This window comes from Gambusia affinis, linkage group LG13, assembly GCF_019740435.1.
Source record: "Gambusia affinis linkage group LG13, SWU_Gaff_1.0, whole genome shotgun sequence".
NCBI lineage: Eukaryota > Metazoa > Chordata > Actinopteri > Cyprinodontiformes > Poeciliidae > Gambusia > Gambusia affinis.
In genome coordinates this window covers 15,297,508-15,325,131 of record NC_057880.1, presented here as the reverse complement: position 1 = coordinate 15,325,131, position 27,624 = coordinate 15,297,508, and the positions used below count along the sequence as shown (strand labels likewise).

Genomic DNA, 27,624 nt, shown 5'->3' with positions numbered 1-27,624 from the left:
CAAAGAGCTGTCAGTAAACTTCTTATTAGAACCCCAGGCTAATAACATTACAGTCAGTCATCACCTGCCTTTAATTTCAATTTAATGTCATATTTTCAATGGTCTGATCTGTAAAGACATATATTTTTTTAAATCTGTCCAGAGTGGGGTCTCAATTGAGGACAAGGACCTTCATTGGCTCTGGAGAAATCTGAACAGCATAGTAGGACAACGTGAGGGCACCATCTACAGCTCATGCATCATTTCTATACGCTACAACGGCCGTGCCATGCTCTGCGCATGTGACTCCTAAGCGGTGCCAAGGAAGACATTCGGTAAATTTGCGTTAACTCCGCGCTCAGCAGCAGGACACATGCTCTCTACACCTACCTCGTAACCCCGGATCGTTTTTCTTTCTTTCTTTTTTTCCTTTTTTTTCTTTCTTTTTTTTTTTCTTTTTTCTTTTTTTTTTTTTTTTTTTAATCCTGCCTCTGTGCAGATATCCCGGGGCCTGCAGAGAGACGCTGAGCGCAGCGGCATGGACAGGACTCCCAGCAGCAAGGCAGAGCTACTACATCTTCTTACCCCTTGTTCGAAGAGAGCCCGCAGTGTTATGATCATCGTCGGGGAGCTGCCCTGCAGCAGCGGGATGCTTCGTCCTTCCCAGGTTTCAGCGTAGCAGCGCATCTATCCCCGGGGATCCACCGCACCTTTGGGCGTCAGACGGATTTAGTTAAATCGGTGTAGCTGATCTCATACCACCCGCTTATTGGTGGCTCTGACCTGTCGCTGTCAAACCTCGATGTTAATCCAATCAAGTGTTTAAAAGCAGAGAGGCTAAGAATAGAGGCAATTGAAAAAAGAAAAAAAAAGCGAGAGAGGGAGAGAAAAAGTTTGATTTCTTCAGCAGAAGATCTGCTTGGGGTGTAGAGAGCAAACGGTTCAGGCTCCATGTATAGTTAATGTATAGTTAATGTCATTGATGAATCACCTGCCAGGAGCGAGCAGCCTTTACTGGGAGGACATCACAGCGGCATTGCGATGATCGCAGAGATTGCTTTGGATCTGTGGTGGGAGCACTGAAGATAAATAATCTACACAGGATCAGAAACTGGTTACATATGCTGCCAGGTAATTTTTATATTTTATTTTACTCTGTGTCACCTTCGTTTCAGTGTGTTTTCTGGCAATTTGCACAGCTGCAATTGGTCTATTTACAGTTTTATAATGGTGATCTGTTAGTTAATGGAGATTTGAGACAGAATGAGACACCCAGTGTTGATGCTGCATAGTAAAGCCTTAATGTTAGTGCTTATCAGAGCAAAAGATAAACAGTCTAGATGCTCATGTGATTCATCCCATAAGTAACTTGTAACATGGAGTTTTAGGAGAGCTCGATTCCAAGGAGGCATGTTGGCCTAATTTACTCTAAGCACACTTTAGCTCTTCTATGTACCTCATTGTATTATGATGGTATGTGTTAATGTGTGTTCCCTATTTCATTTATCAGACATTAATCTAGTGCTTTTGCAATAGACAGGTTTAGAACTACAGAGATCTAGAGAAATGACTGAGCTAGTTGTGGTAAACAGCTTATAAAAGAAGCATTGTTGCAGTTGCCACAAAAATGTTTTCCAGACACTTGAAGATGACTTCCAATATGTCTGATTATATGATCTAATTCTTGAGAAATGGAAATACATAAATAGAAAATAAATTGCAGATTTTGAGATTAAACAAAGAAGAAAATAATATACTTTAATATGATTTGTTTCAGTTCAGTTTAGTTTAATTCAACTCTGTTCAGTTCAGTTTGATGCAGTTCAATCCTATTCAGTTCTATTAACTTTGTTTATCTTCAGGTTGTTTATAAGAGAAACCAGCCTAATTCATATTCAGTTGTACAGATATGGAGATGCAGCAATCAACAGGCCAGTAAACAATCAGCCTGTTTTTCCTTCATCAGCTCTGACCTTTTATCTGGGTGTGTGTAAGTGTGTAAAATTGAAGATCTTCAATTGTTAGCTGTCTATAAATCAGCAAACAAGCAAAAAGGGATTTGATTAAGTTTTTTTGAGCTAAATAAAATTTCTTCTGACCCCTTGATCCAAAACTATGTATCTAATACAAGCAGGGTTTTTATTTATCTTTTGTGTCACACTTTTTTCTTTCAAAAGAATTAATCAAAATCTAAAACTCCCAGATGTTACAGAAAGACAGAACTTGGTATCCGCCTTGTAGTTGGATCTCTACTTCTCTAATTTAGAATTACATGATAAAATCAATTGGATGCAATACAATCCCTGACTAGTTCTAATTCATACTAATAGTTAGATACTCTAGTTAAATACTAATTCTAGTTCTAAATGTTCTAATTTTTTCCTTGTTATAATAATGTTTTCAAATTAAATTTTAATGCTGGTTGGTAGGGCTACATGGTATTAGGAACGCATGCTATTGCAGTATAATTTTTGAATGTTGTAATGGAAATTTCAGTTGCAGTTAAGCTAGAGTCTCCCTGCTCTTCCTTTTTGTCCATCACCAAAGTATGAGGTGAGGAGATTGGGAGTGGGGAAAGTGGATCCAGTTGGCCAAATATATTACTGGGACGCAAAGTGTGAATGCAAGACCCTTGACATTTAAATTGTTATTAAAGATAACATCCAAACAATCCTTTGCTGTTGCAGTTTTGCACATACTGATAATAAGAAGGTCACTTTGATTTGATATACATTGTGCAGCTCAAAGTAAAGTGCAAAACAAGCTTTCAGAACTTGTTTTGAAGATCAGCTAGTAAATCTAGGACACATTTTGGTGCTTGTTGTGTTCCATAAAAGTTATATCTTCAAAATAACATTTTGAAGAAGCACAGCTACGGAGGTTTTCACTAATGACTGTGTGGGAACACCTGTGAACCTCCTATTTTCTTCTTTGACTACTCATAACAGTCAGAGTTACAATGATATGGTTTAGAGCCAAACTATGGCTGTAAAACGGTGGTACAACACTGGCTGCCCTTAGTGCTACTTATAGGAGACTTTGGTAAACGTTATCATAATAACAATGTACTCGGCAGCACTAAAAAGTAGGATTTCAGTTCAATATAATGTTCAGATTGTAACTCTTAGCATTACAATGTAATTAGTGATAAGTGTGTTTGTTTTATTCTGCCACACATTTAATCTTCTAAGTCAAGGACAAGTTCATTTTAAAGAGAGGGATAAATTGGGGCCTAAAGTAATTGAGTTGCCTTGTTACATTAAAAGCACACCAACAATTGTCTTATTACTATGAAAGATGCAGATAACCTCAGTGAAAATAACAACAAAAAAAAGATTTGATGGAGCAAACATTACAGCTGAATGCTACTTGAAAAGAGCTACCTCAGTAATTGATTAGTCTAATTTAATTAAAGTGCTGAGATCCATGGAAAATCCGACATATGTGTTTACCAACAGAGTCTTCATTATTCTTATCTTATTTCTAAGGATTCTCTCTTTACAATGTCAGAACACTAATTCTAGTTTCTGCTGTAGGGCATCTTAATAAAAACTAATGATGTGTGGGGGGTTACAACATGCATGTTTACTGCGTCACTTAGCTTTAAATAATGTATCTGCTGAAAACCTGATAATCATTACAGTGCTTTTGCAGTTTGGGGTGTTTCTTTATGTTTGTGTTTAGCTCCATTTACATTTAACATTACAAAACATTGATCTAATTTATAGATATTTATTTTAAGAATGACATCTCACTTTTTCGTGTTTTATTTGTGCTCTTTGTGTTTCCAGGTGTGTGTGTGGAATGTGACCAGAATGAGCAGCACATTTGTTACATTAGCTGAGGTGCTGGAGGCTCGGGGGGGACCTCTGCTGGAGGAGGAGATCTGGTCCCTGCTGCTGGGCGCTGCAGAGTGTTTAATGGATGTCTCTTATAAGGGTAAAGAGTTTCAGATAGCCTAACCTCATTACTGGCTCACTTAACACTCTTCTTTGCTGTGACCACACCTTATTGTCATTCCAGTGTTGTTATGAAATGAGTTTGACCCACAATCACTTAGTTGTGGAATGGCATCTTTGTGCATACTATTTTCCTGGACTTCTTGTCTTTTTCAGGTCACAACAACATGTGCAGCATCATCAGCCCCACCTCCTTGCTGTTGTCAGCCACTGGCTCCTTAGCTTTTAAGAACTGTGGCCTATCAGATGAGGTTTCTGCATTCGCTGCTCCCGAGATGCTGCAGGACCGTGCCGGCTCAACCAAACCTGCCACTGATAGGGTCAGTGCTTGGGTCCTAATCCCGGTCTTACTACCTTGTTTAAAAGATTAAAAGACCTTCGTGGATGAAGCAGCAGCTATGTAGCAATTGCTGTTTTTTTTGTTGTTGTTGTTGTTGCTTGTTTTTTTTGGTTTTTTTCATATCAGGACTTTTTCACCTTACAACTGACAGAACTGATTACCAACTCAGGGCTCTCATAAGCAGATGTGGTTTTCCTGTGAATGCAAAATCTCAGGACAAGAGAAACTGAAGGTCAACTAAGGAGTAAATACGCCGCCTAGTGGCTGATATAGGCAACATATTTTTTTTTAATTGTGGTTTTGGATGTATAATAAATTATTTAATGAAATTAGAAATAAATAAATTTTAAAACAATTTAAATACATTGTAGTATTTTTAATACTACAATGTATTTAAATTTAAATTACTTCAAAGATGCAGTGTATGCAGTAATCATACACAACATCTTATAAATGCATAAGATGTTCATCAGATGTTTTGCATGGCTTCTTGCAGTAGTTTGTTAGAATTTTGACTAAACTGGTGAAAGTTAGTCAGGATTTTAGGCCACTTTGCTCAAGTTCTGCCTAGAATCTTTTTATTGGACTGACATCAGGGCTTTGCTTTGTGATGGTTTCTCCAAAACATTGACTTTGTTACCTTTAATTCACTTAGTAAACACGTTAGCTGTATGCTTTTTGCATTGTCCATTTGGAAGACCCATTTGTAATCAATCTTTAATTTCACTGCTGATGTCTTTGTGTTGCTTAAATATTTCTTCATAATGTCATTTCAGTTCCTACTGCAGCAAAACAGCCCCACAACAAAATGCTGCCTCCCCATACCTCATGATTTGTATGGTGTTTTCAGGCTTACAAATTTCCCCCATTTTTATCCAAGTGTATCAATAATATGGTCAAAAATGCAAAGCTTGGCTTTGTCTAAATTCATCAAAAATGAAAGTTTTCTCCCTTAGACTTTATGTTGTTTTCGAATAATGAGTTCTTCCTGTCTGACTGAGTTTTCAGTACATGCAAGGCTTTCTTACCAACTTATGTCAGCATCTTCACAAGGTATTTTCTTTTCTTTGAGGTAGAAGCACAGATTTCATACATAAACATTTTCATTTTTGGGATGCAGAACTTGTCTGTGTCCTTAACAATATGATGGCTGGACATTCCTAGGCTATTAGCAGTTGTGTGGTTAAACAAAACAGCCAATAACAACATAGCAAATCATTATACAGCTGTTTAAAAGTCCCTGTTCATCATCTGTGTGGATAAGAGTTTCCTTTGAAGAAATCTTTCATCCTATTGATTCTGTAGGTTAAAGTATGCATCTGAGGAACGTTAGTGTTTTTTTTAAATGGTTTTAAAATAGAATGAGTCTTACTGAAAGCTAGCAAGGCAAGGCTAGCACATATTTGCTACTAGGCAATTCAAAGTGTTTTACATTATGAAAACATACAACAAGTAGGAAACTTTACATTGCAGTGGAAAAATAAAGTGCTAAAAGGCTGGAAAGCAGACTACAGTTATTATTAATGAAAGTCAGCTATAAACAATCTAGACCAGGAGCAGAAGACCTGAAAAGTCTGGAAGGTTGACACAATGACAACAGGTCTTAAAATTATTTTGGTTTTAAGTCGTTCAATGATTTATAAATGAACAAAAGCGTGTTAAAGTCTATTCTCTGAGATAGATGAGTGAAAACAAACGAAAAAGTGGAGATGGCCCTAAAAATCACAAACAGCATTTAGCCTTTAGTACCAGAACGACCACAAAAAACATTATTTATTTACATGACAGTCAGCATGTTGATAGCATGTTGAGATCCCCTCAAAGGATTCTTAATGTGTATGTGAAGGGGAGATTAATTACAAACAGATCTCAAAAGTTTGATTGGTTCTCTCTGACCCGATTGGACAAGTTTTCTTCTTCAGTTGTGATATTCAGTCTCACCCTCGGATCTCAGCTTCTTGAAAAAAATTATTTCCAGAGGACAAATCATCACAATTATGTATTATAACCAGTGATAAATTGAATCTATTTAATTTATTTTTTAATGGTATTTTGATGTCCAAAACATTTTTCAGTATTAAACATGTCTATCATTATAATGCTTAACAACCATCTCATAACTGAAGCTGTTTTACAGTTCAGCTATTCAAACATCTCCACTGCATAAAATCAATATTTAAAGTTATGAATAATCATTAATCAATTGAAAGCTTTTTTTCATTTCTGAATTAGCAAATTGAACTTAATTAAACCTTTTATTCATGTCTTTTTCTGAGAAATCTTAACAGATTTATCTGCCTTTTGGATAAATAACTTGACTTAGTCAACCTACAGTTGCCAAATGCTTCTTGTATTTTGCAAATCCAAAGCCATATAAGGAATAAATAACTGTTTTCAACACAGTGGTGGTTCTGAGAACATTTTGAAAGTCCACTTAGAAAAACAATTAAAAGTATATTAAATGTCAAATCCAAGGGAAAATAGCTACATATTTTCTTTTTTTAATAAAAGTTAACATGTGTTTTTTAGAGCCAGTTATCTCTGTCTTAGTTCTAGAAACATGCTGTGTTGTTCCTCAACAAATATACTTTGTTACACAGATGTTGGTATATTCGCTGGGAATGACTCTCTACTGGTCGGTTGATTTTCAGCTACCTCAAAACCAGGTAGGAGTCCCTGAAAGAAAACATTTCCTTTTTGCTGGTTCCACAGTCCACTGGCTTAGCCATTTGTCATGATATTTTAAAACCTTTTCAGCCGGTTCAGTTGAGTGACCATCTAAACAGCATCCTCCTCAGCATGTGTGAGGACCTGGCCCACCGCAGGGTAAACCTCACGTCAATTCTGGAGGCCTGTGAATCCCAGCACAAGGCCTCCAACCTGCTGCCGCCCTCCAAAGTTGTTCGACAGCTCGTGGAGGAGGTTTTTCACGAATCAGTGAGTCGTAGATATCAGAGGACTGCATTTCTGGCTTTACACCTTCTCTGCAACCAATTTTATACATTATGTGTCCAAAATGAAAAGGCATGACAGCTTTTCTTCATTTTTAGGTGGATGGTTCTCTGCCAGACAGCAACATTCCTCTGAGCGGCAGGAGCCAAATGATCAGGGAGAGACTTCACAGTGAGTATGCCTTTTTAGCTTCTGATAAATAATCTCTTGTTGGTGCAAATTATTTAGTTGCCCCTTGAGCTGCATAAAACTTTAACTTACACATATGTATTATCCTAGAAATTACCTTACAGTTACATTTTGACTCAAGATAGAATAGAGGTCAACAGGATTAAGATCTTAACCTCAAGCAATCCTGGGATTAGAGTTCAGTTGGAGCCAGTAATCAGATACAGAGCGCGCAGGATGCTCCAGAATAAACCTTCATCATCCTTCAGTTGCATTCATACACATAAGTGTCTTAGAGGAGCTTGGAGGCTGACAAAAATCAAAAGTTGCTGTCATCTTTCATCTCCTACCTGCCTGACAGGAAAGAGAGGGCCATTATCAGACTTCAGTGAAGGAAGCACTGAAGGGCGGAGGTACTCAACAGACTCTGACTCAAAGTCAGGTAAGCACACAACACAAAAGATGCTTTAGAGCTGTTCTTTATTGTTTCTAAGTTATTGTCTTATACTTGCTTATCTCGGAATTTCACAGTTGATTATTTTTTTACATGACATAAAATAAAATGTATAGAAGGAATTTGTTTGATTTTTCCGGTTTAGGGAGTTTACCTCAAAGACCTTGGAGACAAAGACCAAGAAGCTCACCCACGCTGTTGTACCAGTCTTCTTTAGACAGGCATGTATCATACGCATCAGAACATCTTCACTGGGAGACAGAGAGTTTCTACTATTTTCATTATCTTTGTGTAAGCTGTGCATACTTACTGCTTGTGTCAGAAGTTTACATACACTCATAATGGTCATGAATATCATATTTGTTTGAGACCTTATAGGTTTTACTCCACTCTTTTTATTTTCTTGCATAAAATAACACAACCATTCACTTGTATATTTTAAATACAAGATTTTTATCCACAAGTTGGAAGTTATTTTCAAACGTTTCAAATCTTAACAGCAACCCAAAAATATTTGGTTAAATGTTTATTTGCAAAAGTCACAAAGTTTCTGGCATAATTCTGGTACGACTTATGACTAATACCTGAATAATAAGACATTTTCGTCAAAGTTAAGGTTGGAACATTTTTAAGGGTTATGTGAGTCAGATTTATTCATACTGTGTTTAAGCTATAATCAGTTAACTTGTTAATGATGCTACCATCACCATGCTTGACAGTTTCTACAGTGTTCTTGGGTTCTAGATGCCTCTGTACATCTATAAAAATAAAACTGATGAAATGAACTGACATTAAGATTATGACATTTCCAACACCCCCATCTTATAAAGAAAATTTTTGGACAATGCTCACAGAAAACCAACAACTTTAAAGGAGGTCTACAACAACATTAAGATTGATCAAACATTTAACTGGAATTATGTCAGAAGCTTGTTGGTGGCTACAAAAAGCATGTGGTCAAGGGGCAATTAGGAATATTTAATAAATTATTAATGATTATATATCACTAATATCATATTAATGAAAATCATTTGAAGTATATTGATGTAATTTTTTACCCATCAAAGAGCAATGAAAATTAAAATGTTACTTCAAAAGTTTGAATTTAATGTAGTCTTAACAGAGAGAATGAGTGAAAGTCATTTTCCAAGCAGAAATACAAGTAAATATTTCCCTTCCTCATTTTGTCTCTCTCATCGTCTGTGCTGACTTTGGAGGGACGTGACTCTCACTGCTGTTGTTTGACTTTTAAGCTCGTTCACACAACGATTACTCATTCTGTCCTTCCTACCCTGCCTCTGTCCCATCAGGCTCCCTCGGAGGGTACGCCGCAGGGACAGCAACTGCAGCTGGATTGGTAGGAGCCCCCACCACGATTTCTCTCCAAAGGCATCAGGCAGATCTCACAGTCCTTCCATTACCTTCAGCGAATCCTCACTCAGTCTGAGCCAGAGAAAAGCTAAGGCAAGAACAGGAGCTTTTTTGTTGTGATAAATAGACTTAAAATGCTTTATAGGAGCAAAAGATGTGAGGGAATATGACCCTTTTTGAGATCAAACTTGTTAACACTGGGGACATTTGAATTTAGCAACAGACAGTTAAGAAAAACAGCATAAAATAGGTGTAACATTCTGTGAGGTCTTTAATTATATGTTGTATATTTCAGGCATTGGGTCCAGAGTTTATAAGAATGCCAGATGAGCAGCAAGTTTTTCTTGAGCTTCCAGGATCTATCGTGGTAAATTATTGATTTCAAGTCTTCCTGTTTCTTTATCTGCCCCTTATCTGTGTATTTGTATGTTCTTCCACACGTTTTAAGTTGTTGTTCTCGCACGTTGACCTGTCTACATGCTTAGTTGCATGTTTGTTACAACCTTTTCAGTGTCTGTTGTTGTTGTTTTTTCTATGTGCATGCATTTCTCTGTGTTTGCACACCACAGTCCAAAAAGGGCCATTCAAGTTCCTCTCAGCGAGAAGTGACTGTAGTGCTGCCTAACGGACAGTACGTGGTTGTTCGCTGTGACATTAAATCCAGGGCAAGAGATGTGTTTGACATGGTGGTGGCTCACGCAAACTTGGTGGAGCACTTTTACTTTGGTCTTTCCTTCCTAGATGGTAAGAAGACATGTCAAATTGGACCTAATCTGTCTGTATAAAAGTGACCAAATCAGAAATTATATTTAAAATGTCATAGATATGATTCTAATTGAACATTTGTTTTTGTAGGAATTACCATAGTAATTGCAGAGAGACAAAGAAAGGGTTTGACAGTTTTTGTTGTTGTTGTTGTTCTGTTTTGCAGATGATGAATATTTCTTTTTGGATCACGAGACAAAAATCTCCAAAGTTGCACCTGACAGCTGGAAAAAAGGGCAGATATCTTCCTTCTTGGTGTTTCTTCGAGTCAAATTTTTTGTTGATGATATTGCCTTCATCCTGTAAGTGCAACTTTTTCAAGATCATTACTTTTGCGTAGACTTGATTTCATTTTTCAGCATTATTTGCTTTTGCGTAGCATAGCTTCAATGACATTAAATGTCAGTGAAACAAAAATCAGCTGGAAAAAATGAGAAGGAACACTTTCAAAACCCAAGCAGGACACAGAAAGAGACCAATCTTAAACGTGGAAGCATTGTGACAATTTCAAAAACAGAGAACAGAATTTGATGCAATTAGAGACAACACGCAGATGACAGGCAAAATTGAACAAAACTGAGTTTTTCAGACCAATACAGATATTTGTACCTGCAAAAAAAGAAAAATAATCTCCCTGAAATTCAGGTAAGCCAAGTAGACCTTCTCAACTTGTGCATATAGAATTTGCACAATGTACAGTTTTTTGACATTATTTAATAGGACATTCATTGAAAGTTTAAACTCAGGTCTCTTCCTTCATTTCATGCTGTATTTATTCATAAATACATATCTGAGATGTGACATCAATAATTGCTTTAATTTGTCAAATAGTGACAGTAAATAGTACCTGAATGATAATTGCTCCTTCACTGTCTAGGCACAGACTGACTCAGCACCAGTATTACTTACAGCTGCGTAAAGACATCCTGGAGGACAGGCTTTACTGTAACGAGGAGACAGGCTTGTTCCTGGCTGCTCTCGCTCTGCAGGCTGAGTTTGGTGATTATATGGCAGAGGTACAGATGAACACAGAAAAATAATAAAATAGTTTAAATACCTACTTTATGACTCAGACTGTGACCAATAATGTGTTTTTTTTTTTTATCTGTCTAGCTTTATGGTAAAGACTATTATCAACCTGAGCATTATGTATCCAAGAGAATGCTGGAGAAGCTCGCTGTACCCATCATCAGAGAGGAGTTGCCAAGACTACATGCAAGTCATGCCCATTTGCTGCCTGAAGAGGCAGAAACAGAGTACCTAAAGGTAAATTCACCCTTTCCTTACCTTTCTCTTATGACATGCTAATTTGAAAGGTGATTGTGTGAACTTTTTTTTCATAATAATTCCCCCTCAGATTGTCCAACAGTTGCCGGAGTATGGAGTTATGTTCCACCGCGTAGGAAGAGAGAAAAGACCATTGATAGGAGAGTTAGTTCTGGGAGTGTGCGCCAAAGGAATCATCGCCTATGAGACAAAGAACCACCTGCGAACTGTCACCAGGCGCTTTCTGTGGAGGGAAACAGACTCTATATCCACTGGGGTAAATGGAGGTTTCTAGAAAATGTTGAAATGGAAGTATTTTTAGTTTTACAACAAAATTATGCCTTCTTCAACATGCTTGCATGTGTTGAACTGAAAATAAGTAATGTTTGAAGTGTATGAGAAATTTAGCAATACTTCATAATTTTGTTATATTTTAATCTTTACTTATAGTGTTACAAAAGAAATTATATTTACAGTTCATAATCATGACCCTGACCTGTGTTTGTGTTTCAGCGTCGTAAGCTGATCATAGAGTGCGGTGGACCCAGCGGTAAAAAGCACATCTTTGTAACAGAAACCTCTAGAATCGCACAGTACCTCCTGAACCTCTGCTCAGCGCAGCACAAATTTCACAGCGAGATGACATCTCGACAGCTGAACCACACAATGATTCCTGGTGGGACGCCTTTATTTATTTCGCCAAATTTATTACCATACTTTCCACTGTTGATACACACACACACGCACACACCCACCCACACACACACACAAACTGAACAGAAATGTCAAACAAAGACAAAAATAAAAACAATTTGTCTCTTGTTCTCCAGATGAAAACATATCTGCCTACCGGGCTCGTAACATGAGCCTGAAGCGGATATCTTGCTCAGAGGGCATGCTGAACCATGTAGGTTTGACATCTGGCCAGGCCGACTCCCTCTCCAAGTCCTGTGACAATCTTACTGCCAAGCTGGAAGCTCGACTGCGCCAGCAGAGAGAAATGAGGAGAGAGATGGGCAGAGATCTGAACAAGGAATTGCCTGGAACGGGAGACCTCAGGGATGGGAAAGAGCGACAGTCTTGGAGGTAATTTCTGATGATGATGATGATGATGGTGGTGGTGGTGATGATGATTAAATCTTTGGTCACTGGCGTTGTTGTGATATAAATAGATATACTCATATATGTTGTAGCTCTCCAGGGATTCCCAGACGGCTGTCCAGCATCTCACTACAAAAGCAGGACTCTGATGCCTCTTCTTCTCTAAGAGGTGACAATAATAAACCTTTTCTTCGCATACAGTTGCACATATTTAACAACCAAAGTACAAAGTCAAGTCAAGCTTTGTAATGAAGTTTGCTTGTTAAGTTTTAGTTTATAGTTACATGTTAGAAATCAGCACAACAATATATATATATATATATTTTTTTTTTTTCCTGTTTTGGTGATAATTGGCTCTCTCTTTATTATTGGTCTTAATTAAGTATGGGAACATTGTAGAGTTCCAACACAGACCTTGGGAAGACAAATCTCTCAAAAGAAGAATCCATAATTCTGCTAATAATTCATAATTCTACTCCCAATGTAGGAGACTCAATCTGAACTGGTCATCTCCATTAGGATGAACATTATTTTCATCTTTATTTTATTAAAGGATCCTCTCAATCCTTGTTTTTTATTTGTTTTTTGTGTTTTTTTTAGAACAAACAATCCAATTTATGGTAAGTGCATTTATAAGTTAATATGTTTTTTCTCTACTAGTTGATACTCCAACACGGACACCACCTGAGAGAGAGATAGTTTGTGTGATACTGAAGAAAGATCCCAAACTGGGTTTTGGTGAGTATTTCTTAAACACACTTGAATATTTAAAAAAATTTAAAGATTACAGCGGTTGTGGTTTTTGCAGTTTATTCCTAAGCAGGCTGCCTTCTTGCCATGTTTCTTTCAGGCTTTGTGATAGTAGGAGAGGACAACACGGGAAAACTTGACTTGGGAATTTTCATTGCTTCCATTGTGCCTGATGGCCCTGCAGACAAAGATGGACGAATCAAACCTGGTAAGGAGGAATTAGATTTGGAAACATTTGATTTACTGCTGAAATAAACAAACCCTGAAAAAAATCTTTGCCCCTGATTCTGATTTCTCAGGGTTTTTTTCTGTCACACTTAATTGTTTTAGATCCTTTAGCTGATTTTAATGTGACAAAGATAAGCTGAGTAAATGCAAAAAGCCAGAGAAAGGAAAAAAAAACCAACATATTCAAACCAACTGTGAAAAAAGCTCCCCAAACCCAACAGTTTGTTCTGCTATATTTGGCAGCAACAACTGCCATCCAATATTTGGATAATTGATTAAAAGTCTTGCATATTACATTAGAGAAAGTTTGGCCTAATACTGTTTGCAGAATTTACTTAGTTTATAAATACTGAGAAGATTTTCAGCATTAACAGTTTCTTAATGTAAAGCAACTCAATGGACTTTGGGTGCAGACTTTGACTATGCTCCTTTAAGACATTTCTGAGTCACTCAGAGGGGAACTTGCTGATTTATCTTGATGCATAACCCAGTCATGATTGACATATTTCTTCAAAATTTAGAACAGAATTTTTAGCTCCTTCAATTGTGTCAAGTCCTCCAGTTCATAAAGAACTAGAGTTAGATTGGTTTGTTTTTACTTGAAGTCATAACTGGAAGACAGAATTTTTCTTTCATATACTTTTTTAAACACAACTGATCACAAATCATTTTTCACAGCACTCTGTGTAAGACTTCACAAAAAATTGAAGATGCAGTGTGATAAAAATTTCAACTTTTCACCAGTATCTATTTGGAATATGCTGCTTTTCTAGGTGGACGTCTCATTTCTCTTAACAAGACCAGTTTAGAAGGAGTCACATTCAGCGACGCTGCTGCCATCCTTCAGAACAGTCCTGATGAAGTAGAGCTCATTGTTTCACAGCCTAAACGTAAGAGTTACTCTGCTGTGTATTCTCTGTAATCTCTATAGTATGGCCAATTCAAGGTTAAGGTTTGTAATCTCTCTTGGCTGCTTTTCTTGCAGACTCACTAAAGGACAGACAGGGCTCCTTGAGTCAGAGCACTCTAGGTTTGTCATTAGAGAGGAGTTTTGGGTCACAGACCACTTTGAGTGGCACAGAGTTTCGCCCTCCTGTGGAGGAGCTGGAGGAGGCCATCATCTTGTCCAGCATAGCCACTCCGAAGCATAACAGGAAGCTCCACATTCCTGTTGTCCGAATACAAGATGCTCAGGTAGGAGGCATTGTTTCGCAGGGGCAATTGACTTTGTTTCCATGGAAGATGTTTAACCGGTCGGACAGTTTCCAGTGCTAAACTGATTAGGTGCTCCTAATAATTGGATGAAGCTCCGCGTCATCCTCTGGTTTCAGAAACAGTACTTGAGTAAACATGCTTGATTGGGAGAAAGGATTGCAGTCAAGTCAGTGATGCAATACACTTTAAATGGCATTCCTTAAACAGATAATTGTTTGCTAATAAGTGTTAAATGAGCTACAGACTTTATTTATACTCTATTGTGCAATATGAGTGGGTTGTATCAAATTGTACTGTTTGTAAACTATCTGAAAATGGCCTTTGTAGTAATCTGAATTTGATGGCTTAAATTGAACTGAGCCAAACTGAAACTAACTGAACTCAATAGAAATAAACTGAATTGAATGGAGCTCAGCTTCATAACAAATGTAATTTCAAAACAGATAAAAGAAAATAAGAAAACAGTATTTAGGTTAATTGACAATTGTAAAATTGAGAAGTTAAAAGTCAATTATAAAAATTCTTATTTGATTATAATGTTTTTGGCCTTTCTTTTTTCCTACTTTTACCTTGCAGATAAAAAGTGAGCAGTCTAGTTTTTCTTAGAAACTGTTTTTCTTTTCTGCTTCCCTTCTAGGACGCGACTCCAAGGTCTCCGTCCATCTTAAGCCTTAAAACAGGAGATCGTTTTACTATAGATATAAAGAAAAGCTGTGGGAGCCTTGGAATAAGTGTCACTGTGAGTTACCTCTTTTCTGCTTTTAGTCTGTTTTGATTTTATTGTCTTAACTATTTTGGAGAAGGTTTAAAAAACATTAAGGAGTAAGAATTAAGAGAAATGTTCTTCAAACCAGGAAAATAACTGGAAAGACTTAAGGGGAATAGCCTAAATGTAGCAAGGTAGACAGTGCAGAAATCCTAATGCCTATTTGCTTATTGAGTTTGGATGGTTAGGCTCAGCTCAGGCCTATGACATTGAATAATTACGTCTTTTTTTTTTCTCTGCTCCAAAAAGGGTGGAATAAACACAAATGTGCAATTTGGAGGCATTTATATTAAGAGTTTGGTGCCAGGAGGAGCTGCTGACCAAGATGGACGCATTCAGATTGGTATTTCTTTCATCTTTAATGTTACACAGTGAAATAAAATTGTGAAACAAAAGATTTAAATAGATCATGTTTAAAATTCAAATTTTTTTCAGTTCTGAGTTGTGAATTATCGCTCTTGTTCATATCGTGTCAGTTTTGATAGCTTGTTTTTAAAACTTAGCTTGAAATTAAATTAATGGAATGTTTTTGTGATTTATATGAAATTAGTGACTAACTACCCTAATGGTTCCTACTTCTATGTGCATTTCCTTAGATATAAATATTGATTGCTGTCCTTCAACAAACATACATTTCCCCATAATTGTGCATGTACAATGTGTTTTGCACATTCAAGAGATTAAAATTGGACAAGAAACAATCTGTGTTTGTTGACACAGATGCAAACTATCTATATATTGACACTGCTAATTGTAAGGATATTTGTTTTTGTGCACACGGCAGGAGACAGACTGCTGGAGGTTGATGGAACCAACCTGAGGGGAGTGACTCACCAACAGGCTGTCGAGTGTCTGAAAAGGACTGGGGAGGTATTCACAAACAAACATATGCACACAAGCACACTCTGTAAAAAATTTAAACCTGATGATGTTCTTAATTGGTTATGTTTTCCAGGAAAGAAGACCTTCAATTCACATGTTTATGTTAGGAATCATTTTAGAGCTGAAACAGTCAAATTTTCTTTTCAATGTCAGGTTTTTGATGTTCAGTTCCAATTTTTGCTTCTCCTGATTCTTCTTTTTGGATAAGAACATAAAAAAGCTACAAGAATAGCCTGTAAATTATTTATTCCATCCTTCCTGCTAATGGGATATGAATTCATAATTTACATTAGAGAGAGATGCAACATTGCATGTTTAGTATAGCTAACAATATAAAACAGCAACTTCAATGTGTATTTCCCTGAAAAGTAGATTATTATCTTTGAAAGGATGCTAACATATACAAATCCAGAATATTCTCTGAAAGATGGAAGTTTGAGGCTTAAATGGATAATTAATCTTCCTTAAGACTGTAAAGCATTAGGATGCTTATTCTTTTAAACCACAACACAGGCTTCACAACACTTCCAAACAACTACCATTTAATAAAGGATATTTAAAAAAAAAAAAAAAAAAAAGTCACATCAGAAACTCTTTCCCAATTGTCGCTCCTAATATTCCTAATGTCGTAACAGTATTCCAGTCTGTAATTGCTGATTAGTTTATTAATAAATATTGAAATTGCCAGTTTTCTCCATTAGGCATTTACCAACAGTTGCAAAAGGTGTTTCTATCATCTGTTCCACAAAGATCAAACAACTTTAGTGTCAGACTTTTGTTTTAAAGATTGTACTACTAATTACCCACTGTTTGTGCTTAGACTGATTCTTTCTGGTGCATTTTGAAGACATGAAGAGGTTTACAGTTGTCAATCTGTTCCTTGAAGGTGGTGAACCTGCTACTGGAAAGGGAGCCTATTGCTGTCTTGGAGCACAGACCTGACTCCCCCTGCTTCCCCTTGATTCACAGTCCATCATACACTCGGTCGACCCCCAGGACAGAGGTCTCCATGGAAACAACCTTGAGTGGTCGAGCCAAGGACTACAGCTTTGTGACGGATGGTGAGAGAGAAGAGAAAGGGGCAAATGCACCATCTCAGATTTAAAAAAAAATCTTACACACACATACACACCCCCAAACACAGGGCCCAGGGCCCAGGGGTGACTGTGACTCATCTGACAGCTACATTGTGCTAGTTGTCAGAGGCATCCAGAACTGATGCTGCCTCAGTCCCTTGAGATTGCATGCACTGAAACCTTGAAGCTGCCCATTTCTTGTCTGAGTCTGGGTAAAGGAACAGTTCACTGTCTATATAAACCCTCAGCTTTCTGAGTTGGAATATTAAAAGAAAATGTGCAAAATATACACTTAAAAATGTGCAGACAGACTGTTTCAAATCACACATTTTTTTTCTCTATTATGCCTTCTCTCTTTCACAGAAAATACCCATGAAGTGGTTCTGAAAAAGAGTTTGTCTGGTCTTGGCTTCAGCTTCTACATCTCACAGCTGCGCTCGGGAGCAGACCGTGGTAGCGTGGTTCGCATCAAACGCCTGTTCCCAGGTCAGCCAGCTCAAGAGAGCGGCCAGCTGCGAGAGGGGGACATCATTTTATCTGTCAACGGAGAACATGTGAAAGATCTCTCCTACCAGGTTGAGTTTCCCCTTTTAAAGTACCGTCATGACTATAGTGTTCATGGATTATAAATGTAATACGTCATTGAACTTATTACATAACAGCAGTGTTTTCTCTGGCTTCAATAATATGTTATTAGTGAGATCAATGGCCCTGTTCTTGTACACCCTCGTCAAAGTTTCAACTATTTGTTAATCTATTAACAACGATAATCAATTTAGTTGTGTCACAGTATGTATGCTCTTACATTTTCTGACAACCTTAATCTTTTAAAAAAATAATGGCTATAACCCCAAACTCCGAAGCATTTATTTTGATTTTAAGAAATTATTCCCGGAAGTGTGAAAGGCAAGATCAGTTTTGAAATCTTGTCACAGATACAAAATTTAATTTTTTTTTTTTAAATTTAGGTGTGGACTTTGACTGGACGATTTTATAACTAGGCTTGCAGCCTCTAGTATAGAGTCTGATTTTAAATACTCTCTTTTCTGGAGAAAATTGGTTGTTTTGAATTTTAATGAGGGAATGAACACAAATGCACACCACACTGTTCACTTAAAATCCCAGTAAACTTGGGCTAAGGATATACAGAACAAATTGGCAAGATTACATTTTTCATATCTATATGATTAATTGGGTTTCGTGTCTGACAGATTCAGTTCTCCCTTAAGGTTTTTTTTTTGGACCATCACCCTTTTCTTCTTCATTCCAGAGAGTTTTGTTCCTTCTGCGAGGAGCTCCATCTGAAGTCCACCTAGTTATCTGTCGGCCCCCTTCTGGAGTACTTTATGAAGTAGATGACAACACACTGGTAGTATAAAAGTTCAAATATCACACCTTAAAAAGTTGCAACACATAAAGTAATTTATAGCAATGGTCCAACTACTTGTCCAACCCTATAGAGTCCTGCCCCAATACGTGGTATTCGATCCAGATCTCTTGACATCCGGCTCGGAGAGGACTACAGCCAGCTCCTTAAATCTCCAAGTGATGTTAACATACATGAGCAGCTGCTGCTCCCCAACAAGGAAGAGGGTCTGACCAACAGCCCAGAGAAAATACCAGATCCTGCCCCAACTTTACCACCTTCAGAAAGTGAAATGAGCCTGGAGAATGATATGGAGCAGGACTTCCCCCCTCCCCCATCTCCTCCTCGAACACCTCCCTCCCCAACATCACCCACATCTCCTCCATCACCAATCTCACCACTATCACCCACCTCACCTTCTTCACCTCCACCCGCCTCGCTACCGATTCCACCAGAGCCACAATCAGCTGCTGGGAAACAGGAAGAATGGGAGAAAGGAGAAGCTGAGAGGAGGAAAACTGAAGAAGAAGAAGAAGAAGAGGAAGCTTCAGCGACACTAAGCTCAACTTTGATGCTTATGGATGTTTATGCAAAAACTGCCTCTAAACCTGTTTATACCAGGTACCCTTACAATTTTTACCAGACTCAGCCTACAATCACTGCCAATGTTGCTTTCAGTGCTAAATAAAAACATTTGCCATTTCATATCTCAGAACAGTGGCGGTTTCTGACATATGGTTCTCATGCCCCCCATATGTGTCTTTTCACATTATGTTTATTAACAAAAAAAAATATATAGATTTTTTTTACTAACTTACACTTGTGCTTGTGAATTTGCAGTGGGGTCAGAGAGGAGGCAGATGGAAGTGTGACCTACTGCCTTATGGGAAATGGACTGACCATCATGGCCGACGAAGAGTACTTGACCATCAGCTCCACCTTAGAGCCAACCCACAGCATTCCCTCCCACACTATACCAATGACCATCGAAACCCCCGACTCTCAAACTCAGAACAGCTTTCAGACTCCAAACTTTACCCCTCACGTCCCCACCGCTCCCAACATTGCGCCACTTAACTTTTCATCCGACACACCAACCACTTGCCCTGTCGTCTACCCAGCCCAGCCACTCACAACGCAACCCCCGAAAACAAAGCATCACCCGATACAACAGGGCCTTCTTCCCAGCCACTTCAAAGCGACAACCAAAAACATTCGGCCTACGGTGCCTCCCCCACAGCCTCCGCCCATAACGCCCATCACGGCCCAGATTATCTCCTCAGTGCCTCCCTGCACTGGAGCGCCCACTCCAACACTGCCTTCCACAGTGCTGACCTGTTCCGCCCAGATCCAGCCCCAGCTAAGAGAAGAACCAGAGAGGAAGGGAAGGGAATACAAGGATGATTTTGATGAAGAACTGGATGAGGAGGAGGAAGAGAGTCGGAGGAAGGCAAGAAATAGTTCCCTCTAACACATTGGATTACATTGTGTTAGATATTATTTAAAAGCATAATATGAGACAGATAAAGTGTGAAAAAAATCAATATGCTCTTTCTGCTCTTTGTTGTCCTACATTCATCTGCAAAAATACACTGCTGCCAGTCAGTAACAACCAATCAGAACCAGCAGGAGGATCTTAGCACTGTCAATCATTCTCATGTATGAGTTCCAGTTGTAGTAATGGTAGAAAAACGATTTACAGGACCAAAAAGATCATCTGCTGTTATAGGTGGCTATGCTAGATAGCTTGCATGTTTATGACAGGTTCCGATGTGGGAAAGGAGCTGAAGCATTCCTTTTTCTCAGTTTTCTGATTCCCACTTTAGGAAGGGATTTTGATCAGGACCAGAAACCTAAATACATTGAGATGCTACAATTTAATCGCCTGATTTTTGAAAATTGATTAATTTACCAAAAAGTGACTAGTGAGTGTATAAATATTATATTGGGGTAATACACAGTTGTAAAAATTGATGGTTTTGAACAAAGTTTTTATTGCCAATGTTTCTACATTTTAGGGAATGATTAAAGAGTTTGAGCTCACAGTGGTCTTGACCAAGTCTAGGAGCGGAAGCTTTGGGTTCACCATCACTCGTAGCAAGATTGATAATTGCTACTACATACAGGAAATACTGGACAACCCCGCCAAGGCAGATGGACGACTCAGGGCCGGGGACAGACTCATCACTGTACGCTCCGAAGCACACGTCTGCACATTTAAAACTCTTTCTAGGAATGAGATGTGTGCCATGACTTTTCTTCCAGGTAAATGGGCACGATGTCACCTATGTGGCAGATGATGTTGCCATGACTATACTCAGGTCATCACCTAGAAGGCTGAATATGACCCTTGGCAGAGCGGTCAGCAATCTGGTGGCTCCGCCTCCCTGCGACAGCTTGCCTGACATCGTTCTCCACAAGACCCCTTCAGGACAGCTGGGTGGGAGCCCATACAATAAATGTTAGTTTCTTAGACACACCAGTTTAATCAGTCAGTGGTATTTGAATCTATGTGTGCTTGTGTCCTTCTCAGGAATAAAGCTGACAGGTGGCATTGGTAGCAAATGGCAGGGCATCTACTGCTTGGAGGTGGTGCCAGGCTCCCCGGCCAGTGAGGAGGGCAGTGTCAAGCCCAATGATAAGATCCTGTACATCTGTGGCAGGTGCACCCTGGGAATGACGTTAGAGGATGCAGTCAAAGCCTGCGAGATCGCCCCTCGTAAGGTCAAGCTCAAAATTATTCGGTACGTGTTTGTCTTAGACTAAAAACAAAGCTCCATCCACTGTCAGTGTTTATATTTTTTAATTCATCTTTGGCTTTTTGGTTTCTGTGTCACAGGGAAGACCAACCAGTTACTTCCAAAGCTAAGTGGAATGGTGAGTTAAATAGCTTAAAGTTAATGGCAGTATAGTATGAATGTAATGCATCATATGCACTGATGGACTGCTTAGAAACCAGATATGTTTGTGTTGAGCTGAGAGGTGACTATTTGAGTTCAATCATTACCAGATAAGTGTTTCTTAAAGCAGACTATTGGCTTGTCTATGCATGCTGTGTTCCTGTTGTGTTCGCAAAGACCATGGCTTTTGTATATTCAAATGGTTCTTTTCATTAATAGGTTTGTTTGACTGGAAAAAGGACAAGAAGTTCTTTGCTCGTTTTGAGGAAACTGTCTCGTCTGAGAGAGAGTTTGCTGTTGAAGATAGTAAGTTATTCTTTCCTTTCCCTCGTTTAATTCTCCATTTATCTCATTGTCCCACCATCCGTAAGAAGCTGAGCTCAGTGCTAACAGATGCCTCTCTCTGCCGTTTTGTGTGTGTGTGTGTGTGTGTGTGTGTGTGTGTGTGTGTGAGCTCTTAATGCTGACAGACAGATCCTGGGCTCACACAGTGGAATTAATAATTAGCAAGCCCTCCACTGGAGTATTGGACTGCAAAGCCAATGGCATCACACACAGCTACAAAGACACGCACACACACACACACACACACACACACACACACACACACTAGGACCCATGCAAGCAGTGGTCTACTGGACAGATAGCTCAGTTGCCCGGTGACAGAACATAGAACGGTAAACGACAGTGCAGAGGGTCGACCTGAAAAGATCAGCCTTGTTGATCTGTCGCAGAGAGACGCATCCATCAACACTTCTTTTTGAAAATGGCCGAAGAGGTGGGAGGTTGGTGTGCTGTTTGTTTTCAAGGGCTTCATAGACAAGAGCAGAAGGCCTAATGCAAGGGACCAACCAGACTTCCTGTCTTTTCAGATCATCTTTATTGAAGTCTTATCATACCTTCAGAATGCTTTCTGATTTGGTTAGTTTTGCATTACTTCATCCATTACTTTTGTCTTCCAGCTGAAGCTGTGCGTAGGACGACAGAGAGGTTGAGATGTCGCTCTCTCACCCAAGGACAGGATGTAAGTTTCTGGAGTATTGTTGGTCTTTCCCTAGTAATTAGTTGTTGCTGGTGCACCTCTTTCTGTTCCTTGAGTATTTTTAGCTCATCTTTCAAAGAATCTGTGCCAAACTATTTATCATTTGTCAGCCTGAAAGAGGATTTTCTGGGGAGGATTTATCCGATTTGTTTAAGATCAGGCCAATACGTCATTAAGGTCAATAAAATCTATTTTATGTAACTCTGTGGAAACTCTAAAGTGAAGTAAAATAGCCGAATACACTGGTGAACTTCACTTGCTCACCAGTGAAGTTCAGGACTGTTCAGTGTCTCCCTTCCTTTTTAACTACAGTAAGAAACCTGCTTTAACATTCTGACCACAAGTCATCTAAGTCACTCAGAGATTCATTGAATATCTTTTAACAACTTCAGACATAAGACAACAGTCTAAAGAGATTTGCACTGGAATATCTTGACTGAAATTAGAATGTCTATATTTTTAATATGACTTGATCGGGTTGATAATTTAGCACATAACATATTTCCAATTGACAATATCCAGACATAGTCTCTTTCACATCATAGCTCTGCAATAATCATGTAACCATGAGCCACCCCCTAGTTATGGATCACTTACACATCATACCAGGCTTATTATGTGATCATGTTGCAGGCCATGTGCGAGACGTAAGATATTTCAGGGATTTTTCTTCTCCCTGGCTCCATTTGCAAATGCATTTACTTCTTTAAAAACAAACAATGTTCAAAGTCGTATTGTCTGCACAAAATCTGCATATTATTCTGATCATTCTAACATATTGTGTCTTTGCTTTTATCATTTTAACGCCATCAGTTTAAAGACACTTTTTAAAAGATGAATTTTGTTAGGGTCTTTTTATTGCAAAGTATTTTCATCTTGGAAATTTTTTGATAGCACATGTCATGATGTATGAAGTTTTGTAAACTTATAATGCACATTAAAAAGTATTTATTTCATAAATTTTGCTCTTCAGAGTTGCATCATGCAAGTGGAGTTCAAGAAACCTGAAGGCGGTGGCCTCGGCTTCGCATTGGTCGGTGGAGCTAATGGCACCATGCTCCGAGTTAGAGAAATCTGCTCAGGTGGAGTAGCTGAGCAAGATGGCCGGCTGAAAGTTGGGGACATTCTTTTAGAGGTGACAAACCATCATGCAGAACTGCTGTTTAGTTTTCTCCTTTGTGTTTTCTGATTATCGCTTTTTTACGGCCAGGTGAACGGTGTGATTGTGTCCGGCCTGAGCCACAGTAAAGTGGTGGATATTCTGCGGAAAGCTGAGGGGACAGTGCAGCTCACTATCTGCAGGGACATCCTGCCCCTGACCTACTCTGAGTCACCTACTCCACCAAACATGTCTGCTCACACTGAGGCTATTTTAGCAGAGCAGCCGGCTCATATGTCCAACTCTGATGTCTGCTCAGCTCCTGAAAGCCTGCAGGATAGGGAAGCTGAGTGTCTTGTTGGTATGATGTCCAGCTTCTCTCTTTTGTTTTATCAATTTGATCAAATAAGATTCTTAAATGTTGCATTTCAAATACTCTCCACTTTTACTCTAAATATGTGGAAGCCTTGAATTAGTCTTTCACCGAATTACATGTATTCAGTCAAAAATATTTTTGTTAATATAACTGTGTCACTTTTTAATGGCTTTATTTCTAATGTCTGTTAAAAAAGTGTATTTTTATTTATACTTTACTTTTTGATTTATTAGTGTGTTCAGAAATTTTTAAGTATTAATCACTTCATGTTCTCCATGGATGTTATATAGCAAAGCATATAACATCCTAGTTTTCTCCCATTCATTGGATCTTTCAGGTGGATAGTAATGCAATATGCATGTCCAAATCAACTAACAAAATGTCTTAGACACAAAAACCATTGCATTGTTGGTCATCTTGTTATTGTTATCTTGAGTAATATTGACAGCTGAAACTACACATTTTCAGATGCCTCTTTAGAGCCTCTGGTTAATGAAACTGAAGTTATCCTCACATCACCGCCTCCTCCGCCTCACAGAGTTACTGTTATGAGGGATGAGACTTCAGTTCAGGAGGTAACACTGATACCAACACAAATGCCCTAATCCTAAATTCATAATTTAACTTAACTGTCTGTTCAAAATAGTTAATGTTCCATTCCTCTTCACTAACATGCACTAACATCTTCCTCCTCCTGTCTGTTGCTTCCTCTCGCTACTTGTCTGTGGGACAGGAGAGTTGTAACAACACCCCCTCTCATCAAGCTTGCTGCCCATCCCTCAATGTCACTGAAATGTTGCATGGAGCGTCTGACAGGTATCGACAGCTCCAACTTGTCCTTGGTTCTTGTATGTAGTCTCTGTTGTCCTTCTCTCTCCCTTCTTAAGCGTCCTGTTCTTGTTCTGTTTACTGGAGTTCCATTTCTAACCACACGGGGACAGCAGAGAGCAACAAATAATCCTGACCGAGCCCAAACCAGAAGAGTTTTCAATAGGTTTATTGGACCGATTTTTTTTCAGGAAAAAGACAGTATGCTGACATTTATGAAAGAGCTGAAAAGCGTTTCTGAAATATTATGTAACTGAATTATATATTTGAATCTGGGACAAAAGAGAATAATTGAAATTAAATGTTTTTCAGCTCTGTTTATTTATCAAATCAAAATCAAATCAAATTTCATTTGTATAGCACATTTCAGCAGCAAGGCATTTCAAAGTGCTTTATATAAAATCAAACACAAAAACACAATGCAACATAGAATCAACAATAAAAACACAACATCAAGTCAGATTCCGTCAATAAACTTGCAATTGATTACGTTTCAAATACAACTCTAAACAAGTGGGTTTTTAGTTGAGATTTGTATGAAGTCAGTGTTTCAGCTGTTTTACAGTTTTCTGGCAGTTTTATAATGCCAATTCACAGCAAAATTGGCATTATAATTTAATATATTCTAAGTTCTATTCTATATTCTAACTGGTAATTTTCAAATACAGAAATACATAATCAATCTAATTACATAGACATGTTTAATAAAATAAAATAAAATCTTTCTAAATCTACACAAGTAAGATTTTGTGACCTTTTGATCAATGTGAATTGATTCCTATTAAAAAAAGAAAAGTACAAAAACATCTGATTTGTCACCAGATTTTGCTTTGCTTGATGAAAGGACTTTCTGAAGTCTGAGGTCCAAATTTAGAGGGAAATCTGCTGTCATGATGTAAATGTAAAACATACATAAAGCAAATCATAACTGATTACTGATTTAAATCTAATTAAAATTGTTTATTTTTTTAAATCTCATATTAGAAATTAAATAATTATGAACCTTTTCACATCTTGTCACATTGCAACCACAAATTTCAATATGTTATAGAATATTTTTTGAGGATAAACTTATACAATGTAGAAAATAATTGTTTTGTTGAAAGCAAAGGAAACATGGTTTCAAAATTTCTTACAAATAAAAAAATCTAAAAAGTGTTTGAATTTGTACTTATCCAGCTTTACTTTAATTACCCTAATTGAGATTCAGTTCAGCCACTGGCCTTTACAAGTAATAAAACTGCTAAATTGACTCAATCTGTGTGTAATTAAAGCTCAGTACTAATCTGTTTGGTTTGTTAGTGAATCTTAGTGAGCAAATAACACTATAAAGATCCGGGAACTCCTCGGACCAGTCAGGTTGTAGGGAAGTTTAAAGTACAGCTGGTGTTTGACCATCTCACATGTGCTCAATCTGTTATCCAAAAACAGATGGATCCAAAAACAGCACATTTATCAAGACATAGTCTAAACTGACGACAGGCCAGTAGAGAGTATTAATCTAACAAGCAGCCAAGACACATAGGGAAACTTCAAGAAAGTTCAAGAAGTATGAAAACTTTTGGAAATAGCCATGCATTCTGTTGTAGAAAAAGGGAAAACTTTTGGCAAAGGAAGACACTAAATGTTCCTGCTGTATAAAACATTTAAATGTATCTTTTTAGTATGATTAAGCATTTTTAATTTTAATTATTCATTAAATGACTTGAGTTTCATTAAATAATTTTTCTTTTTACATGTTATATAACTGCTATATAACTGTTATATGTTGTATAATATTTATATTTAAAAATTTCACTTTCACTTTAAAAACATGGCATGCCCTTTACTTGATGTGAACAGTGGTTCTGTAAAGAAGCCTTTACTTGGTTCATTTTAGTCCACTCTATAGGAAACCAAGTTTGTGGCCTTATTTCTTCCCCACCTGCTCATCTAGGAGACAAATTGTGACCAAACTGTTGGACCAGTCTTGCAAGGATATTCGGAAAACCCAATCAGATGGTTGGAGCAGCGATGAAGATGATGATGTATTTGATGCAGCTTGTCAGGAGGTTTCCTCGCCACAAACAGGTGCCTAAGCTATCTTTCATTCTTGACTATAATTTTTAATTTATTGTGCACATTATCTTTCTTGACTGTTAAAAGAAAAACCTTGCTCTGCTCCTCAGGTCCACCTTTGGTGTCACAGGAGGAACTGGCCAGTCTAGCACTGATTACTCCTGCCAAGACTAGCCAGTACTCAGGCTCCAGAGTCAAAGCTCTCATAAAGATCTTGCAGCATCAACTAGACCAGCAGGAACTGGTCAAAGAGTTTCTGGTGTGCTTTAAGATAAAAACATTTCACAGCATGGCAGTATGCAGCAAACAAGCTCATGAAAATATTTGGACTTCTTTTATATTCAGTTGTATTATTTGTTCTTTTTATTTTTCGTATTGTGTTAACTTTAGGCTCTGGAGCATTTGAAACCGTCGGACAACTGCTTGGTTGGAAAAGCTCCTGAGAACAGAGACAAGAATCGCTACAGAGACATCTTACCCTGTAAGATGACTTCCTTTACTTTAGATCACAATTTTAATGTTATTTTTGTTCACAAATTTATATAATATTTGCTGAATGTTTTCAGAAGCCTTTTAACAGACAAGCTGGACATGTTGTATTGGGCAAACTTATTAGTACCTTTTGTATAAATGTGTCAAAAAAAGCTTTAGAATGATTTTTTTTGGTGGGTTTCATGATTTCA

The 27,624-nt window shown here is 38.0% G+C and overlaps 1 protein-coding gene across 1 annotated transcript in view; it reads left to right on the top strand.

The window, feature by feature from the left end:
* Positions 1-27,624, top strand: part of ptpn20 (protein tyrosine phosphatase non-receptor type 20) — a 33,117-nt gene continuing 5,493 nt past the window's right edge. Inside the window, exons 1-43 of the mRNA XM_044135907.1 lie at positions 1-1,110; positions 3,771-3,918; positions 4,095-4,258; positions 6,879-6,944; positions 7,036-7,215; positions 7,329-7,401; positions 7,760-7,840; positions 7,998-8,073; positions 9,163-9,316; positions 9,519-9,590; positions 9,793-9,967; positions 10,155-10,290; positions 10,866-11,004; positions 11,102-11,254; positions 11,346-11,531; positions 11,768-11,930; positions 12,085-12,340; positions 12,448-12,524; positions 13,016-13,093; positions 13,206-13,313; positions 14,107-14,223; positions 14,319-14,527; positions 15,186-15,287; positions 15,564-15,657; positions 16,099-16,184; positions 17,083-17,257; positions 17,636-17,847; positions 18,543-18,641; positions 18,733-19,259; positions 19,479-20,088; positions 20,657-20,827; positions 20,904-21,078; positions 21,172-21,382; positions 21,478-21,515; positions 21,758-21,844; positions 22,501-22,562; positions 23,554-23,715; positions 23,791-24,040; positions 24,524-24,630; positions 24,789-24,871; positions 26,820-26,953; positions 27,052-27,200; positions 27,332-27,422. Coding sequence (XP_043991842.1) covers positions 3,795-3,918; positions 4,095-4,258; positions 6,879-6,944; positions 7,036-7,215; positions 7,329-7,401; positions 7,760-7,840; positions 7,998-8,073; positions 9,163-9,316; positions 9,519-9,590; positions 9,793-9,967; positions 10,155-10,290; positions 10,866-11,004; positions 11,102-11,254; positions 11,346-11,531; positions 11,768-11,930; positions 12,085-12,340; positions 12,448-12,524; positions 13,016-13,093; positions 13,206-13,313; positions 14,107-14,223; positions 14,319-14,527; positions 15,186-15,287; positions 15,564-15,657; positions 16,099-16,184; positions 17,083-17,257; positions 17,636-17,847; positions 18,543-18,641; positions 18,733-19,259; positions 19,479-20,088; positions 20,657-20,827; positions 20,904-21,078; positions 21,172-21,382; positions 21,478-21,515; positions 21,758-21,844; positions 22,501-22,562; positions 23,554-23,715; positions 23,791-24,040; positions 24,524-24,630; positions 24,789-24,871; positions 26,820-26,953; positions 27,052-27,200; positions 27,332-27,422 — 6,412 coding nt within the window. The 5' untranslated portion in view covers positions 1-1,110; positions 3,771-3,794. The remainder of the gene's footprint in view (positions 1,111-3,770; positions 3,919-4,094; positions 4,259-6,878; positions 6,945-7,035; positions 7,216-7,328; positions 7,402-7,759; positions 7,841-7,997; positions 8,074-9,162; positions 9,317-9,518; positions 9,591-9,792; positions 9,968-10,154; positions 10,291-10,865; positions 11,005-11,101; positions 11,255-11,345; positions 11,532-11,767; positions 11,931-12,084; positions 12,341-12,447; positions 12,525-13,015; positions 13,094-13,205; positions 13,314-14,106; positions 14,224-14,318; positions 14,528-15,185; positions 15,288-15,563; positions 15,658-16,098; positions 16,185-17,082; positions 17,258-17,635; positions 17,848-18,542; positions 18,642-18,732; positions 19,260-19,478; positions 20,089-20,656; positions 20,828-20,903; positions 21,079-21,171; positions 21,383-21,477; positions 21,516-21,757; positions 21,845-22,500; positions 22,563-23,553; positions 23,716-23,790; positions 24,041-24,523; positions 24,631-24,788; positions 24,872-26,819; positions 26,954-27,051; positions 27,201-27,331; positions 27,423-27,624) is intronic.